This window comes from Salvia splendens, chromosome 3 (genome assembly GCF_004379255.2).
Source record: "Salvia splendens isolate huo1 chromosome 3, SspV2, whole genome shotgun sequence".
Classification (NCBI taxonomy): domain Eukaryota; kingdom Viridiplantae; phylum Streptophyta; class Magnoliopsida; order Lamiales; family Lamiaceae; genus Salvia; species Salvia splendens.
The window spans coordinates 44,901,400-44,918,664 of NC_056034.1; the positions used below are offsets into that span (position 1 = coordinate 44,901,400).

The following is a 17,265-nucleotide window of genomic DNA, read 5'->3' on the forward strand; positions in this document are numbered from 1 at the left end:
ACCATGCGCCATCTCCAAACATAGGGCTACTAGAACTTGAGTATCCACCGGAATCCATTTTATAGCGTAATTTGAGAGTTTAAAAGTTAATCGAAAAGTTACAAATGAATGGTGAAGCTGGGGTATATATATAAACAAATTTTTCGAATTAAAAAAAAAACAAAAACACGTTGCATCGTCCGCGGCGCCCACAGTGGGCGGACGATGCCGCGGACGATGCCCTATCGTCCGCGGACTAAGCGTAGGGCGCGGACGACGCATTGTCCGTCGTCCGCGGAGCCACAGTGGCGGACGATAGCGCGTCCAATGCATCGGGCGCACTATCGTCCTCCCCACTATGGATGATCTAAGGACAGAGAGTAAGAGCATCCCCATCCGTGCTCTTGCCAACGAGCACGGATGTTGGCCCGGACCCACTTTTACTCCCTGCTCTTTGGCTAGAGCACAGCACCCACATCCGTGCTCTTCCGCAAGGATAAGCTCAAGGGTCCCGCCATTCTATTATTCAATTTAAATAAAAACATTTCCACAAAATTAAAATACATTAAAAATATCCGGAATACTATTACAAATTACAAAAAAAATTAAAAGTACATAATTAAAATCCTAAAAATTAAAAAGTACATAATTAAAATCCTAAAAATTAAAAATTACATAATTAAATTCATAAAAGTAAAAAAAATCCACTACTCGTGGTCGAATTTCGCACAAATGTGTTTGATTAGGTCTTCTTGTAGCTCAATGTGGGCTCGAGTATCGCGCACTGTGTTCCTTGTTTCGATCCTCTCGCCCACCGTCGTATGCACACCTCGGCGTGGGGGAGACCTCGAGGTTTAGCTTCCGGCTTCATCCTTGTCATAAAAGCTAGCCGCCATCGGTCCTTCGTCAGCTATAATCATGTTGTGCAAGATAATACAAGTGTACATGATGTCGGCGATATTTTTCACGTACCACAGCCGAGACGGGGCCTTCACAATGTTGAATTGGGCTTGAAGGACCCCAAAAGCTCTTTTGACGTCTTTCCGAGCGGACTCTTGACGCTGCGCAAAAAGAACCCGTCTCGGGTCTTGCGGGTTGCTGAGCGTCTTCACGAAAGTCGACCACCTTGGGTAGATACCATCGGCGAGATAGTAACCCATGTGGTATGCATTTCCGTTGACGGTGAAGTCGATCGCCAGTGTTACACCACTCAAAACATCATTGAAGAGTGGTGAAGAATATAACACGTTCAAGTCGTTGTTGGATCCGGCAATACCAAAATATGCATGCCAAATTCATAGGCGGTAGTCGGCGACCGCTTCAAGGATAAGTGTTGGGCCGCCGCCTTTGTGGCCGCTTAAGTGTTGCCCCATCCAAGCAGTCGGGCAATTCTTCCACCTCCAATGCATGCAGTCAATGCTGTCAAGCATACCGGGAAAACCATGAACTTTTTCGTGAAGACGAAGCAACCGTTGGCAATCATCGGTGGTGGGTGCCCGAAGAAATTCCCTACCGAAAGCTGAACGAACGCCGTCGCAAAAATTTTTTAAGGCAAAAGATTCTAGTTGATCACCGACATGCAAATACTCGTCGAAGAGGTCAGCCGTTTGCCCAGTAGCAAGTTGTCGGATGGCACACGTACACTTCTGCAACGCCGAGAGACTTTGCCGACCGGCCGCGTCTGTACTTGTTTGAAAGTATTCAACACGGGTGGATAATGTGTTGATAATACGCATAAAACAAGCGTTTTGACATACGAAAAACGACGCCGAAAGTAATCTTCTGGAAACCGCGGCTGGTCGGAAAAATAGTCAGAAACGAGCCTTTCGTTGGCTCTCTCCCGGTCACGATGGATGTAGCGGCGAGTTGATCTAGTTGGTCGAGGAGGAGGGGTGGGGGTATTCGCGGCGACATAGGCTTCATAGGCGGCACAATATTGTTCATAGTATTCTTGTTTTTCGCGCTCCGCTTCCGCAATGAGATTGGTGAAATCCATTTGAGAGGGTTTGAGTGAGAGAGGAAGATGTAGATAAGTTCTATGAAAAAATATGAATGAGAGATGAATGGGAGATGATTTGATGTGAAAAATGGATAATGAATGTGTGTGTTTATAGATGATTTTGGGAATAAAAAAATAAAAATAAATAAAAAAAATTCCAGAAAAACGGTAAAAAAGCGGCCATATTTTTGGGAATATGAATTTCGATTTTTTTAAAAAAACAAAAAAATGGTATTATTTTTTATTTTAAAAAAAACAAAAAAAAAATGAATTTCCAACGGAAATTCCGTTGGCCAATCAGAACGTGTCACATCAGCTGCTCGCTGGCACGGACGTGCTCGATGCATCGAGAAGCGCCGCGCGAGCGGCAAGAGCGCACCGGCGAGTAGGCGGTGCCGCGCCGCTGGCACGGACGAATGGACGTGTGTCCGTCACCTCTGCGGATGCTCCAAAAGTGGGTCCGGGCCCACATCCGTGCTCGTTGGCAAGAGCACGGATGGGATGCTCTAAGGATCTTACTTTACCAACATAAGTGATATTAATAACAATTTATGATGAGTTGATGTAAAGATTGATTAAAATAAACTTATGGAGTATTTTTTTAACAATCACTGAAGATCAGTTTCTTTCTTCGACAAATACTATTTTCTCTCATTTAATTTCTCATCTACTAATTTGCATGTTTTTTAACAATCACTGAAGCTCAGTTTCTTCTTCGCTAAATACTATTTTCTCTCATTTCTCATCTAATTCCAATTCTCATCCAAAAACTTCCATTCATCTCTATAAATATTTCTTAAATCGAAGATTAATGTAAAATAAATTAGAAAAGTAAGTAACCACAAATAAATATGTACTTACTATGGTTCGTGGAAAGCAGAAAACCAAACGCTGGGGAAAAAATTATTTATGTTAAGACTGAGAATTGAATAATATACTCCACATGCATGTAATCCACCATTTAGGTAGACATCATAAATCATTATAGACATTCATAACATTGAATAACACTGCTGTTTATGTATTTTTGGACAAAATAACATGAAAATGGACCTATGGTCGTTGAAAAATTAAAATAATTAGTCTGGCCGTGGGAATGCAACTGAGTCAAACAAAGTCGAATTCGGCTGATATATTAATCCCAGTTACGAAAAATGGTAGTATATTGAGTTTCTCACATTTTTTAATATATGTAGTAAAGAGAAATCTGAATTTTGAAGAATTATAAACAAACTGAAAACTTGAATTCTGGAGAATAAGGAATATATCCAATCCGAAAATCCAACAGAATTTTATCATATGGTCATACCGAGACAAGACTCATAAGCCAAGATTAATCCTAAGTGGTATTATTCCGAGATTAAATACTGGATCGACCCAACCAACACAAATTCATAAAACTCAATCTTATCTAATCCATTAAATCGAACACCACTAAAGATATTTATATATGTTAGTCTTATGATAACTCGTTTAAATGATCATAGTAATGTACACTTTGGATTAGCATATTCTTCTTTACAACTAAAAGGGGGAAGAACCACCAAAATACATGAAAGAACAGAACGGGAAAAGCAGCATGTTAAAGCAAAACTTACTGATGAAACAACACTATTCCTCTCCTGTTAAGGGCAAGGACAGAGGTGCTGCTCCGGTCAGCCGGGGATGAAAAGGTTAAGGCTCGGAAGCTGCTCTTGTCACACCCCCACCACTTGCTTGAACTAACAAGTTCTCCAGTTTTGGGATCATGTCTTTGAACGATGGCCGGTCTTCAGGGTTGCTGCAGAAAGTTTGACAGAACTCGAATCAGTTTTTTTTTCAGATTTTGGCATGTCGATAGCCTGGTGTGATGGCTTAGATTACCTTGCCCAACATTCCGATATGATGGTAGCTATTTGGGGATCAACGTTGTGTGGAATATCTAGTCTGCTATTCGTGAAGCCGACGGCTCCAACAACCTTCATAAACACGAAGTGGATAATGATTGATAGGTAGAGCAACAAAACTACTGCAGAGAGGAGAAGCTAATCTTTCCAATGAATGATGTAATAGCACTTATAAGGCAGAGAGGAGAAGCTAATCTTTCCAATGAACAAGGTTGGATAGTAGGCGAAATGTGACAAAAATTGGAGAATAGAGAATACAAGTTTTGAAGGCTGAGAAAATTCAGATGCTGTTTCTTCCTTTTCCAAGCATGACCCTTCAGTTCTACTCCTCCCAATGGGAAACCCGAAAGCGCCCTTAGCAACCTGCAAATAGTTCTAGATTCATTTACATTCCCTCTTAATAAATCAACACTTGCTCGACTAATACTCACAGGGGCTCTTGGTGGTCTATCTGCTCTCATCTCGTTACTTTCTGCTTCAGCATCCTCGTTGTCTCTTGCACTTCCACTTGTCTCAAAGGTTGAGGAGACATTGCCTCGTGTCCGAGACAAAATTTTAGAGGACTGGACAATTATCAGAAAAACTCTAATGTACGCAAAAATGGAAGACAAAACATGATGCAGAAAGACACATAGGGACATGATGTAAGCACCAAATTCGAAACAGAAGACGCAAGGTTGGGCACTCCTGCAATTTGTTGCCGCTGCTGGCATTGGATGTTCTTCAAATTTATTCTACGAAATTTAGATTGTTCATTAGCATTATCTTGACGCGCTCTCATATTCCCCGAGTTTGTTTTATTAAACACAGCAGCATCACTTGATACAGTAACTATTCCGGTGAGCTCACCATCCTCATACAGCGGGCTCTGTGTAACTAGTGCGATGAAACATTGACCAGATCGCTTCCGGAGAGGGAGTTGCCCTGACCAAGATTCTCCAAATCTCACCCTCTCCATGATTCCCAGAACTAGATTATGATGCTCTTCATCAAAAAGTAGTTCAACAGCTCCCTGTCCTAATACTTCATAGTCTTTATACCCAAAGAGTTTTTCAGCTGCGATATTCCTGCATCACGAGATTGTCTCCCCCTTATTCTAATTCCAATGCAATATGCAGTACAGCAAAAAATGCTTGTATTCTTTATCAGCATAAGAATGACAGAGGTTGTCTGATTCAAATAATCAGAAAAATGTTCCATAAACTTTAAATTTCTACTAATTCAAACCAGCAGTAATTACACTATTCATACAAGTTGTTAAATGTTAGTACGAAAAGTTTGAAGTTTGCATAATTAAGTACAAAAAGTTTTATTCGCGTTTCATTTGTGTTTAAACGTCGTCAAACCTTTGATTATGTGGGGACAAAACATGGAACAATGATGAAACAAAACATATACAGCCTAAATACATAAAAATCCCCAACCATATTTGACCTAATTCAACCAACATCTTCATCCCAAACACACTAAAACCAACAAATCAATTCAATCAACAAGCTCAACAGGCATTCATTCACCTAAATTTTAATCGAATTGAATCAACTAGCTAGATTGAAAAACAAAAAGCAATACCAATAAATGATCTCGCCGGAGCCAACTCTGGTGACGTGGAGCGCATGACCCATGTACTCCAACACCCTCCTGTACGGGCTCTCAGCAAAGCATGCCCGCGGCATGTCTCCCCATCCAGGATACCGCGACGCTTCCTCCCTCTCTATACCCTTCTCGTGCACGACCACTTCGAACTGCTCCTTTAGCTTCTCGTGGCTCGCCTCCAGGCTCTCGAAGCGATCTAGTAGAGTTCTCATGAGTCTCTCCGCTGACTTCCCTCCGCCGTCCATGGCGGCGATGAGCGGTGGCGCGGAAATTGCATATGGCGGTGGCGCGTAGATCAGCTCGAGGTTTTTGTAGAAGAAAACTATTTTCAGTGATTTAATTTTAAAATATGGAGTACTATAAAATGCTGCATGCGTCGTTGCGGCGAACAGGATTCCGCCACGTGGCTTCTGCCGCCTTATTTCGTGTATTGGTGAATGGTGATGGCGGCTTTCTTCATGTTGAAGATGAATAAGGTGTTTAATTATTGAGTTTTGACTATTTTTATTGCTTCATTAAGTGATTAAACATCTACTAAAGTCTAAAGTAGGATAAGAAGGAATTAATATTTTCACGATTCAAATTGTGAAGTTGGCTATTAAGTGCTCTAGTTTGAAATGAATATGAGCACTGTTTACATTTATAAGGTTAGATGGATATTGATTAAGGTAATGAGATTTTCTTAAGCATAATTAATCAATCCGTGTTCACTATTTATTTCCCCATTGTTTGTGTGTGTCAGCTAAACAATGATGACTTGAATTGATGAAATTTAAGCATAGTATATTGTTAAGAGCACAAATCTCTTAACGAAGAATCCTCGCTGACTACGTAAGCAACACACCAATTCCGGCGCCCCGAGCGATGGGGTCGGCGGCTGAAACTGAGAGACTGGCGCGGAGGATCCCTCCGTCGACAGTATTGAAAGTTTGTAGAGTATTGCACAAGTAATATGGGCAAAATAATTCTTCATTCAATGAATAAAAAGATAACAACCTAGCCCTATTTATAATACTAGAATACTAGCTTAGGGAACAAGAAAACAAGATATGAAAAATATACTATGAATCAAAAGATATGGGGAATAAAAAGATAACTAAATATTTGGGGAATCCTAAAATATAGGAGGATCGTAACAACTCCCCCACGGTTAAAATCCACCTTGTCCTCAAGGTGGGAACCATGGAACCACGGGCACAGTCGACGATAGCAAAAGCATTGAAACGTCACCTCCTGGATCAAATGCGATTAGGAACATGATCACCATCATTTCACTTATGACTCCCACCAACATTTCTACGCCGTCCCTTTCCTCTCTCGCCTTCGTCTTCACAAAATCATCCTCGATGGCTGGGACTTGGAGGAGGCTCCGGATCATGCACCGGCTCCTGACGCCGGCATCATTCCTACGCCCCCCAAACTGCTTGTCCTCCATGAATCGCTGCACAAGGACTCTTACCAGCTGGAACTCCGCAGCAGTGAGGTTGTAGGAACGCCTCTCATCACCATCTACGCTATCATCTTCATAATCATCATCAGAGTCCAAACACTTATGCTGTGAACAATTATCAACACATGATGAAGATGAATCAGTCACTCCCACCACATCCCAAAGCAAGTCCGAATCATCACTCATCTTCACAGAATGGCATTCCATCTTTGTGAACTCATCATCATCAAAAGTAGCCTTATCATGATTATTATCATCTACTAGAGATGATTTTGAATCATCAGTCTCTTCAAGAAAACTACCCATCCAGTTCGAGGAATCATTTTTTTCCTGATGAGCATCTGATTCTTGATCCAGGCTTGAAGAATGGCAGCCGGGAATCAATTCGATTTCATAGCAAAATTCTTCATCCACCATCTTTTCTTCAAACCCCATGATTTCAGGGCGCCAAGGTTGTGTGCTCGGGCGTGGGCTGCGCTGCTGCCGGAAGTGATCGGTTTGTCGCCTGGGTGTATCCCAACGACTAGGCAGACATTGTGGTGGCTGATCATAATCCGAGTATCCTTGCGATGCACGGTGAGGCGGTGGTTCCCAACAAGAGGGTTGCCATGACCGTGGTGGGTCGTAGGGCTAGAAGCTCGGTATTGGTCGGTTACCGGGAGGATCCCAACCGGAGGGGCGGTTGATGGGGGGGTCCCACGATGTAGGCTGTCGGTACCCCCGAAAACCCCTATCAAACTCTGTTGTGACGCGAGCTGCTGGTCTATCCCAGCTCGTGCGAGGCCACGAAGCAGTGTGCGCGCGATATGGAATCGTGCCAGAGCCAGGCTGTGCGAGCCCTGCCTCTCGCCTGTTTAAATCACGACCCGTGCCCCTACGCCGGCGGACATCCCCACAACGGACACGCCTGCCGTGATTGAAAACTGGGGGGCCGTCCTCGTCGGTCGGCCAGACGTCTCCCTGGGAACGATACCCATCGACGTCCCCGTCGTCCGAAAAATAGGGTTGATCCGGTTTGGGAAGGCGTGTGGCCTTCAACCTATCAACCCTTCTATCCCTCGCATCCAATTTAAATTCCAATTGATCAAATCTTGCCATAATTTTGTCGAGCGCTGACAAAGTAGGTACGAGCGCCCCCGATCCATTGCGCAGCGCGCTGCTTGACTCCGGGTCGTCTCGTCGTATCCGCTGCCATCCGTCACCGAGGTAGCCACTCGCCGTGAAGCGTCGGGGCTGATCGGCCATGGTTGAGCTCTGGATGAAAGCACCAGTTGTTAAGAGCACAAATCTCTTAACGAAGAATCCTCGCTGACTACGTAAGCAACACACCAATTCCGGCGCCCCGAGCGATGGGGTCGGCGGCTGAAACTGAGAGACTGGCGCGGAGGATCCCTCCGTCGGCAGTATTGAAAGTTTGTAGAGTATTGCACAAGTAATGTGGGCAAAATAATTCTTCATTCAATGAATAAAAAGATAACAACCTAGCCCTATTTATAATACTAGAATACTAGCTTAGGGAACAAGAAAACAAGATATGAAAATATACTATGAATCAAAAGATATGGGGAATAAAAAGATAACTAAATATTTGGGGAATCCTAAAATATAGGAGGATCGTAACATATATTCATTTTAGTACAACAATAACATCTTTATATAAACAAATCCAAAATACATGAAAAATAAATTTTAAAAGAAATAAACTAAATAAAATCTAAAGAAATAAACGAAAAGAAATTCTGATTATTCAAGGAAAAAATATTAAAATCAATTAAATTGATTAACAACTTTCCATCTACTTACTTTAATTAATTTAAAAAATAAAAAATAATTTTTAAAAGAAATAAACTAAATAAAATATAAATAAAATAAACTAAAAGAAATTCTGATTATTCAAGGAAAAAATATTAAAATCAATTAAATTGATTAACAACTTTCCATCTACTTACTTTAATTAATTTAAAAAATATATAAAATATTAAAATTACCTAAGAAATTGGAAATTCTAAGAAGTATAGTAAAATCAAACTAATTAATCCTAACAATATATGCATCAATTTTACCTTCAAACTCATTGCCAAGTAACAATTTTTTTTTTTACAATTAATACATAGTACATAGTATAAATTTAAAATTCGTAATTACTAGTAACATTAATTATTAAACACTAAATCAGGCCAATTTATAACACTCTCTCTCTCTCTCTCTCTCTCTCTCACATCCCTTCTTCTTCACAAAAATTCCGGCGAAACTCGGCAATCCACCACCACTACCACCGCCGCAGCCCCTCCTTTTCTCATTATTATCGGGCGATCGACCAGCACGTCAGCTCCCGCCGCTACAGCCGTGGACTTGTGCTAGCCGCCCTTTTCTCAGCCTACACGCTACAACATCAAAGAGGCCTTATTCCTATTTGTTTATAAGGTCAACTTATTCTTCACCAATGTTGCATCTTCTTCTGCAGTGGCGCTTCTTCTTATTCGTCTTCCTCTTTCCATCTCACTCCACTCGTTTTGTAATGAGATCTGCAAGTTTGTTCGTTTTCCTTGAATCGGAATCTATGCATCTAAAATTGGATATTAGTTGTCTGTGAGATATTGAAATTTGTCGTAGAATTGTTTGGTTAATTCACATGTATAAATATATATTTTTTGTTTGATTTGGTTTCGTGATCAACGTTTGATTTTTTTTCTGAAATGGAATTTGATGTGTAGTAACCGTTAATAAGCTCATAGATTTTATAAATATATATATAAAATTATTACTTACTTATTGAGCAAGTATTTTGTGGATTGTGGATGAGTGTAGGCGCCAAACATTGGCATGTTTAGATTCTATAGTTTATATAGAAGGTACACAGCATTATGAACACTCTATCTTGCAGATACACAATAGATAAACCGTAATGATGTAGCGGAAACCATGGCTGTGTGTGCTTTTATATGTATACATATAGATTTTTGTGGAATGTTGTCTGATATTTTCTTCAGGTCACTAGAAGATTTGGATTAGAGGTAATAGGAGCTCTCTGGAAAAGAATGACCTTTGCCTTTTGGTTTGAGGATTCACAATGTCAGGGGTACTAAGTGTAAGTTTTTATCTCGTTATAGCCCACTTGGTTAGAGTTTCTGATTCTGTCAATTAGCTCACTCATGCTTATGATATAATATATGTAAAATTAAGAAAAGAAAACTAAATAGAATTTGACTGTTATACGTTGTGCCACTTAACTGAATAGGTTATTTTTTCTTTCCAATCTAAGTGCATTTGTTTTTGGATTACGTATAAACTAAATCAACATGGAAATGTGGACACAGTCTGGTTTGAATGGATCGAATTCAAATATTCCGGATAATGCTGGAAGAGCTTTTGCAACTTCCTTTTCTGCACAATCAGGTTCATCTGGAGCTGCCTTAAACCAGTCCGGTGGTATGGCTATAAATTGCTTGGGTTGAGACTTGATATTTATTTTCTATACAGATGAACGAAGTAAATAATGTATTTTTTCATCAGCAGGTAATCTTCAGGGGCTTCACAATATCCATAATAGCTTTAGCCTGTCAAACATGCCCGGGCCTTATGCATCAAGAAATTCGGGAAATATTGGTGGTCTTCCAAATGGTGTTCAACAAGCTCCAGGAAGCGTGTCTAATGGGAGATATGGAATAAATAGTCTCCCTAATGCAATTTCTCAGGTAAATATATATATCTAGATTTGGTATGAGATTAATAATTTGAAATAGCCCTTATCCTGGTGATGACCCTTTGATGCAGCTATCTTTGGGAAGTTCACATGGACATTCAGGTCTTAATAATACAGGGGGTATGAGTATTGCTTGTTCAATTGGTTTGCATATGTCGTATTCTGTCCTGGGTTACAAGGACTAATTGCCACAAATGGATGCTTTTAGGCCCAGGTGTGCTTCCAAATATGGGAAATACAGGAAGAATTGCAAATACTATTGGTGGTCTTGTGGGCGGGGGCAATGCTTCAAGGGGGTCAAGCTCTACGGGCGTTGGAAACATCCCTGGTCTTGCTTCGCGTTTGAATCTGACAGGTAATTCTTTGCTGTTTCTCAGTGCGATTTTCTGGTGGCTCTGACATGTATTGATCACAGCCTAATTTGAAAATAAAATGCATATCATGGGGATGCAGTTATGTCTTTAAAAATCAAGACATAACTGCACATATATCATTCACTGAATTCTTTCACTAGTTGCTATAAAAAAAATTAAATTATTACGGTGACTTTTCATCATTTGCTGGTATTGGATTTTGGAATGCTGTATCCGAATCTGCTATGTATTGCTTGAGAGAAGATATTTGAAATTATGGAATCCAAATCAGAGTCTGCATCTTTCCCTTTTTTCTTAAAACTACTATTGATTGACATATTGATTTTTCAGCTCCGCAGGTGGTATCCATGCTGGGAAATTCTTATTCTGGTGCTGGTGTGCCACTTTCTCAAAACCAATTTCAAGCTGGGAATAATAGTTTTAGTTTTATGGCATTACTAAATGAGTCAAATGCCCACGACAATGCTACTTTTGATGTAAATGATTTTCCTCAGCTATCAGGGCGTCCCCCTTCAGCTGGTGGCTCTCATGGTCAAATAGGTTATTCAATTTACTAAATGTTTTTTTGGTTCCCTTTTGAAGTGGCAGAATTACTTATTTTCAAATCTCCTTGCTGTGAAGGTATGATGCAAAAGCATAACATCGGTTTTGGTCAACAGAACCAAGAATTCAGCATCCAAAATGAAGATTTCCCTGCTTTACCGGGATACAAAGGTACTTCAATATCTGCACTCCTCAAATTCTGGGATATGTTTACCACGGCTCCTTAGAGGGAACCAATCCAATTCTAGATGAAAGTCCAGATGGTTTGTGGTGTTCTATGTAATTCCATTTTCCTCAAAGAGATTCTAAGTGACTATTATTTCTCATCAAGTATCATATAATTGCATCAAAGATAGTATGCGAGTGGAATACCTTTTATAATCTTATGATAATAGATATTTTAGATTAATGTTAGTAATAGTAATAGATTGTGTCTCCTCGACCAAGGCAATAACTCACTTGTCTCATTAAATAACTGTCCATTATGGTTAAGGTCATACTCATTAGACCTTCCCATTTTTATCATAAATTTTGAAAAATGTCCAAAGTCCTCACTCCTAGCTTGATTGCTGAGGAGTATTTACCCAATAAATAAGTGATTTTCATGGAACACTAAATTGGCTGTCTGGCTGAACTTATGGATTGAAAATTTGAAATATGTCTTAGTTGTTGTATCTGCATTAGTAGGATAGGTGTAGACCCACCAGAGGAAGGGCGTGCTATTAGCCATTCTGGATGTAAAAGCTATGTAAAAGCAGACATTAAATTGACAACGTATACTGGATGTAAATATAACATACATGGAAAGACATGCTCCTTTTAAATTTTGACCATTACATATGCTGGATCAAGTTGGTGATTTTTTTATTGGTTAGTGCCTTAGTGGTTTTAAGTTGATTTGTTCTGCAGGCGGTCTTAATGTTGGTGGTAGTGCTGAATATACCATGAATGCTCACCAAAAAGAACAAATTCACGACAATATGACAAATTTAATGCAGCAGTCTCAGCAATTATCTGTAAGTTACTTTACTTGAACATTTGTTCACACCAGTGTTGTTAAAAACGCGCTCGGGGCGCGCCCAGGGCGCGGGTTGCCAGGGTCGAGTCCGGCTTCGCCCCAACATGGGTGAGCCGAGCGAGATACGTGGGGCGCAGTGGGGGCGTTTGGGTCGACGAAGGGAGCGTGAATCCGTTTTTGTGTAAAGAGGGAGGAAGCTGAAACTTTTTTTTTATTTTATTAGTATTTTAATATGGAGTCCTTCTTTTGATAAAACCTAGGCACCCACCGACTCTTTTTGCCTCTAATCATTTCAACTTTTTACTTTTCCTCTTTTTTATACTTAATTTATTATTATTGCCAACTTTTCATGTTTTCCCAAAATAACTTAATTATAAAATTCATTAATTAAATATCAAAACAAGTAAATAGACTATAATTCCTTCGATAATTATTTTCTACCCAATGTCAGATTGAATTTTAAATATTTTTTCTTCCTGTTATGTAAGTATAAGTATTTATATATTAGTGACTTATATTTAATCATTATTATTACTAATATATAAATAATAACTAATTTTGCGCCCCGATTCGTGGGTCCCTCGCCCCGGCGCCCCATCGCCCCGCGACCCGGGGTCCAGCGTCATCGCCCCGGATGACCCGCGACCCTAACAACACTGGTTCACACATGACTCTGTGAGTGTGACCTAATGCTTGGATGCTTTTGATTTCCAGATGGGGAGGTCTTCTGGTTTTAATTTTGGTGGCTCATATTCATCACATCATCCTCAACAACATCGTGCTTCCTCAATAAATGGATCAGGGGTTTCCTATCTAACATCGGGCAACTCAGATCTTCATTTTCATGGTCCTGAGGTATGGAACAGCCTATGCTTGTTATTGCCTGAATTATTTGTGACTCAATGCTTTTCTTATTTTATAATGCGATGAACATCATTTTCCAAGGGCCATATAATAAGTCTGGCAATCATTGCTTTGGGACTTATAATTGCTTGGGATCTTATGATAATCTTCTGTAACAGTATCAGCAATTTCAGCAGTCCCAATCTCGTTTCATAAATCCATTTAGAGATAAAGACATGAAAGCGACGCCGGGATCCCAAAGTGCACTGGATCAATATGGGATTGTTGGTCTGTTAAGCGTCATAAAAATGGTAAAGCCAGCTTTGAGCACTCTTGCTCTGGGACTTGATCTGACGACCCTAGGTTTAAATTTGAACTCATCTGAGACTCTTAACAAGAAATTTGCATCCCCGTGGTCCGATGAACCTGTCAGAGGAGAACCTGAGTTCAGTGTGCCGGAGTGCTATTATACTAAACAGACTCCTCCTTTAAAGGTGAGATTACTATGTTTTAGCTTCAATATGCAAGAATACTTGGTTTTATTACACTAATCAAGCTCCTCCACAACCGAAAGCAAGATTGTCTATTCTCTTTTTTTGTGCGAGCAGGGGGAAGAATATTATTTGTTACCATGCTCTCTAAGGGTGTTTTATTTGTATTTACAGCAAACCTATTTCGCAAGATTCCGTCCAGAAACATTATTTTACATCTTTTACAGGTACCGAGTTATCACTTTCTCAGACAATTCAATATTTGTAATGACTAATGATCACACTAATTATGTAATTATAATTTCCTGTTATAGCATGCCAAAAGATGAGGCACAACTTTTTGCAGCAAACGAACTGTAAGTTTCTGTGTTCCTAATTCTTAGTCTCTCTTTTCAGCTTTTCTTCACACAGTACACATAAATTTAGAAGTGAAATTCCATTAATGGAAAGATAATAATGAATGTTTCGTTGATTTAATACTTATTTAGTGATGCTCCAACTTCCGTATAACAGAAGTGCTAGTCAAAAGCATTGTTGTGCAGTATAAAGTGCATCCACCACCAAGCATTCCATATCTGTACTAGTTCATCTTCATTATGATGTCTTCGCAAGTTCCATAAAAAATAAAATAAATCTATTAGCCCGCAGTTGTCCATTACAGTTGAAAATCACGTGGAGACGAGTGATAATTGATAAATATAGTTTGTTCAAAACTTCAAAGAATGGATTTACCTACTTGTATAAATATGAGTGAGCTTGCTGCTATTTTCTCTTTGCGATCTTATTCATGCTTTTGATTGCCTTAAGCTGTTAAGCGTATGTTTGACCTCTCAAGTTTGGATGTGGTTTTCCATGGGAGATAGGGATTAGGTACATGCCATCCCCTGAACCATTAATGGGCTGGACACTCAAATACTTTCCATTTTTGTCCTATCTAACCACCCCCTAGCAAATAAGTCCCTTTGTAACATTGACTTGATTGCCAATTTTCCAGTAAGTCATTATATTGTATCACTTTTTTTTGTTTCTTTTGTTCGCTGCATTATTTTTTCTTAAAGATGTAATGCTTTTATTGTTTTGTACCTTCAAGTAATAACTCAAACTATATGATATTTTCCCAACATTCAAGATGTTCCCTAAAATGTCCGTTTAACTTTATCATTCTGGTGCCTAACATCTAGACAGTGACACAAATGTTTCAGAGTTGCAGTATTTCAAAATGTGCAAAATTTATGTGTCGTCGGCATATTTTTGTGTTATTATTGTCTAAACATGAATCAGCATATTTCTTTGTTATTAGTGTCTGACCATTAGGTGCTAAAATGTTTTTAAACATTGGGATGTTTTTGGATTATCTTTAAACATCGGACGAAAGATACGTTTTCCCAAATATTTACTATAAACTCTGACAATTTATTTCTAATAAAAATGATACTGGTTTGTATCTAAAAACCAAGTATGATTTGAATTATTTAAAATTTTTATTATGTTATATTTTTTCTTAAATGATTGATTGATTACTTGTGTATCATACAGAAATAAAAAAAATCTTTATAGATTTATTGTAAATTATTATATTATGTGTTATATATTAATAATATGTATTCTATGCACTTTCTTGTAAACATATATAAATTCATAGTCATTCATTGTCTTTTATTCTTTTTATGCATGCATATTTCCTATAGTTGTAAATTATTGGCATTTTAATTGTTTGACACATCAAAAACATGTCAATTCTTTAACTATATTATACGAAATCCATAATGGTAAGAAAGTAGAAAAGTAAATGAAATAACAGCCCACTTAACGGCTGGTAAGTTAATTGTTATGGAGGGGCCTCGTTTGCTTATAGTTCAAGACATGGAAGGGTTACGTTTAACCTTGTGAGATAGCTCTGGGCTGTATGTAGTTATGTACCTTGCCTTTTTTAGATACCTGTTTTCTTTTTAGAAACAATAAGAACTATTGGAAAACCGGGGGTTGGTTCTATTAACAAGATATTGTTGATGAATCATATCTGAACGCCACGTCTTTACAATTTTGTTGTTGCAGGTACAACAGAGGATGGTTTTTCCACAAAGATCTGAGGCTCTGGTTTACGCGGGTGAAGAATATGGAACCTCTGGTCAAAACAAACAGTTACGAGAGGGGTTACTACTTCTGTTTCGACCCCAATCTGTGGCAAACAGCAAGAAAGGTTTGTATTACATGGTTTTAAATATGTGTTGGCTGTATATGTTTCGTGTAGGTTGAGGAATAAGTGGATGTTCCTCGTGTTGCAGGATAACTTTGTCCTGCAATATGAAATGGTTGAGAAAAGACCTGCGCTACCTCAGCAATAACCGTATTATTCTCCCAGTCTCCCTCGCTGTCTAATCCGCTATTTGGAGTTGTATACATCATAACAGAGAATATTGTTCCCGTTTTGGGTGATGTTCGATGTGCCACCTCTCGGAGGAGCATGTCATGATAGAGTAAATTTCTGTAATATGATATGTCGCCTCTACGAGCGTGTCATGATATTAGATATGTCGCAGTGCAGGATAGAGTAAATTTCTGTAATCTGATTCTGATATTGTGTTTATTTGGCTGAATTTTGTGAAGGAAAAGATGTTATGTTATTCCAATTTCTGATGGTTTTGTCTTACGAGATAATGACTTATGACTTATGAGGCAGCTTGTATTTTCTAATGAAATTTAAAAGGTCGGAAAATTTTGCCACATTTGGAATTCGAATCCACGACCATGAGTCATTCAATACGGTTATGAATGGTTTAATAATATGTGATATTCTTTTAAATACTACCTATGAAGTATTTATATACTACTATGTCATTAGACTTTTTATTAAATTTTGAGGTAATAATATATCCTTTTAATGGGTATGATATTTTATAGGTGGAGAGCTCAATGGTAAGATATTAATAAGACATATTTGCAATGAAACCAAGATCAAAACAAGAAGTTACTACAATATTATACTTTTGAAAATATAATGGCAAATTATTGGAAAAATGACGAAGTATGGTAAAATTTTGAACTGTCATGCAACTTTGAAAATTACCCAAAAAAATATGAAGTTTGAATTGTTGTAATTACTCTCGCAACTTTATATATGATTCACTAACAATGAGTTAAAATAATGTCGTTTTTTTATAAAGAAAATAATGCAAATTTATTGAAAAATATCAATAATATGTTAGGAATACATGTAAGCAATGTGAGTTTTTTAGTCATGAGATAATTGAGAACAAACCCAAACCATGGGAGCTAAATAATTGTATTCAAATCGCAACACATTACTCCTATATTATTGAAGGCAATAATTTTTAACTTTATAAAATTGTTGTATTTTTCAAAATCTTCTTTAAGAGGCCTTT

The 17,265-nt window shown here is 38.7% G+C and overlaps 2 protein-coding genes and 1 non-coding gene across 7 annotated transcripts; 1 reads left to right on the forward strand and 2 right to left on the reverse strand.

The window, feature by feature from the left end:
• Window positions 1-3,390: 3,390 nt before the first annotated feature.
• On the reverse strand, window positions 3,391-5,934 carry LOC121796346. The gene is made up of 6 exons (XM_042195196.1): window positions 5,437-5,934; window positions 4,517-4,931; window positions 4,296-4,427; window positions 4,123-4,227; window positions 3,842-3,936; window positions 3,391-3,758 (listed from the first exon to the last, which is right to left on the reverse strand). The coding sequence occupies exons 1-6, from the start codon at window positions 5,703-5,705 to the stop codon at window positions 3,653-3,655; spliced, it is 1,122 nt and encodes a 373-aa protein (XP_042051130.1). The 5' UTR covers window positions 5,706-5,934; the 3' UTR covers window positions 3,391-3,652.
• A 3,149-nt stretch (window positions 5,935-9,083) lies between these two features.
• Window positions 9,084-16,512, forward strand: LOC121796315 (probable NOT transcription complex subunit VIP2). 5 transcript variants are annotated; one of them, XM_042195146.1, is made up of 15 exons: window positions 9,084-9,334; window positions 9,901-9,998; window positions 10,228-10,339; window positions 10,424-10,605; window positions 10,685-10,733; window positions 10,822-10,968; window positions 11,318-11,527; window positions 11,609-11,701; window positions 12,440-12,546; window positions 13,263-13,403; window positions 13,571-13,885; window positions 14,000-14,109; window positions 14,197-14,238; window positions 15,938-16,082; window positions 16,168-16,512. In XM_042195146.1, the coding sequence occupies exons 2-15, from the start codon at window positions 9,981-9,983 to the stop codon at window positions 16,225-16,227; spliced, it is 1,731 nt and encodes a 576-aa protein (XP_042051080.1). In that variant the 5' UTR covers window positions 9,084-9,334; window positions 9,901-9,980; the 3' UTR covers window positions 16,228-16,512. The 5 variants fall into 5 exon arrangements, with proteins under 5 accessions (XP_042051080.1, XP_042051083.1, XP_042051082.1 ...); XM_042195149.1 differs by having other exon boundaries at window positions 14,057-14,109; XM_042195148.1 differs by having other exon boundaries at window positions 10,427-10,605.
• Window positions 10,256-10,336, reverse strand: LOC121797511. The gene has a single exon (XR_006049877.1). It is a non-coding gene; the product is annotated as a small nucleolar RNA snoR35 (small nucleolar RNA).
• Window positions 16,513-17,265: the final 753 nt, after the last annotated feature.

Excerpts from the sequence above, each read along its gene's own strand:
- LOC121796315 (XM_042195146.1), top strand. Across the intron at positions 13,886-13,999 it reads AACAGACTCCTCCTTTAAAG|GGGGAAGAATATTATTTGTT; the intron begins GTGAGATTACTA and ends TTGTGCGAGCAG. Across the intron at positions 16,083-16,167 it reads TGTGGCAAACAGCAAGAAAG|GATAACTTTGTCCTGCAATA; the intron begins GTTTGTATTACA and ends CTCGTGTTGCAG.
- LOC121796346 (XM_042195196.1), bottom strand. The coding sequence starts at position 5,705 with ATGGACGGCGGAGGGAAGTCAGCGGAGAGACTCATGAGAACTCTACTA. Across the intron at positions 4,228-4,295 it reads ATAGACCACCAAGAGCCCCT|GTTGCTAAGGGCGCTTTCGG; the intron begins GTGAGTATTAGT and ends AACTATTTGCAG. Across the intron at positions 3,759-3,841 it reads ATATCGGAATGTTGGGCAAG|CAACCCTGAAGACCGGCCAT; the intron begins GTAATCTAAGCC and ends AACTTTCTGCAG.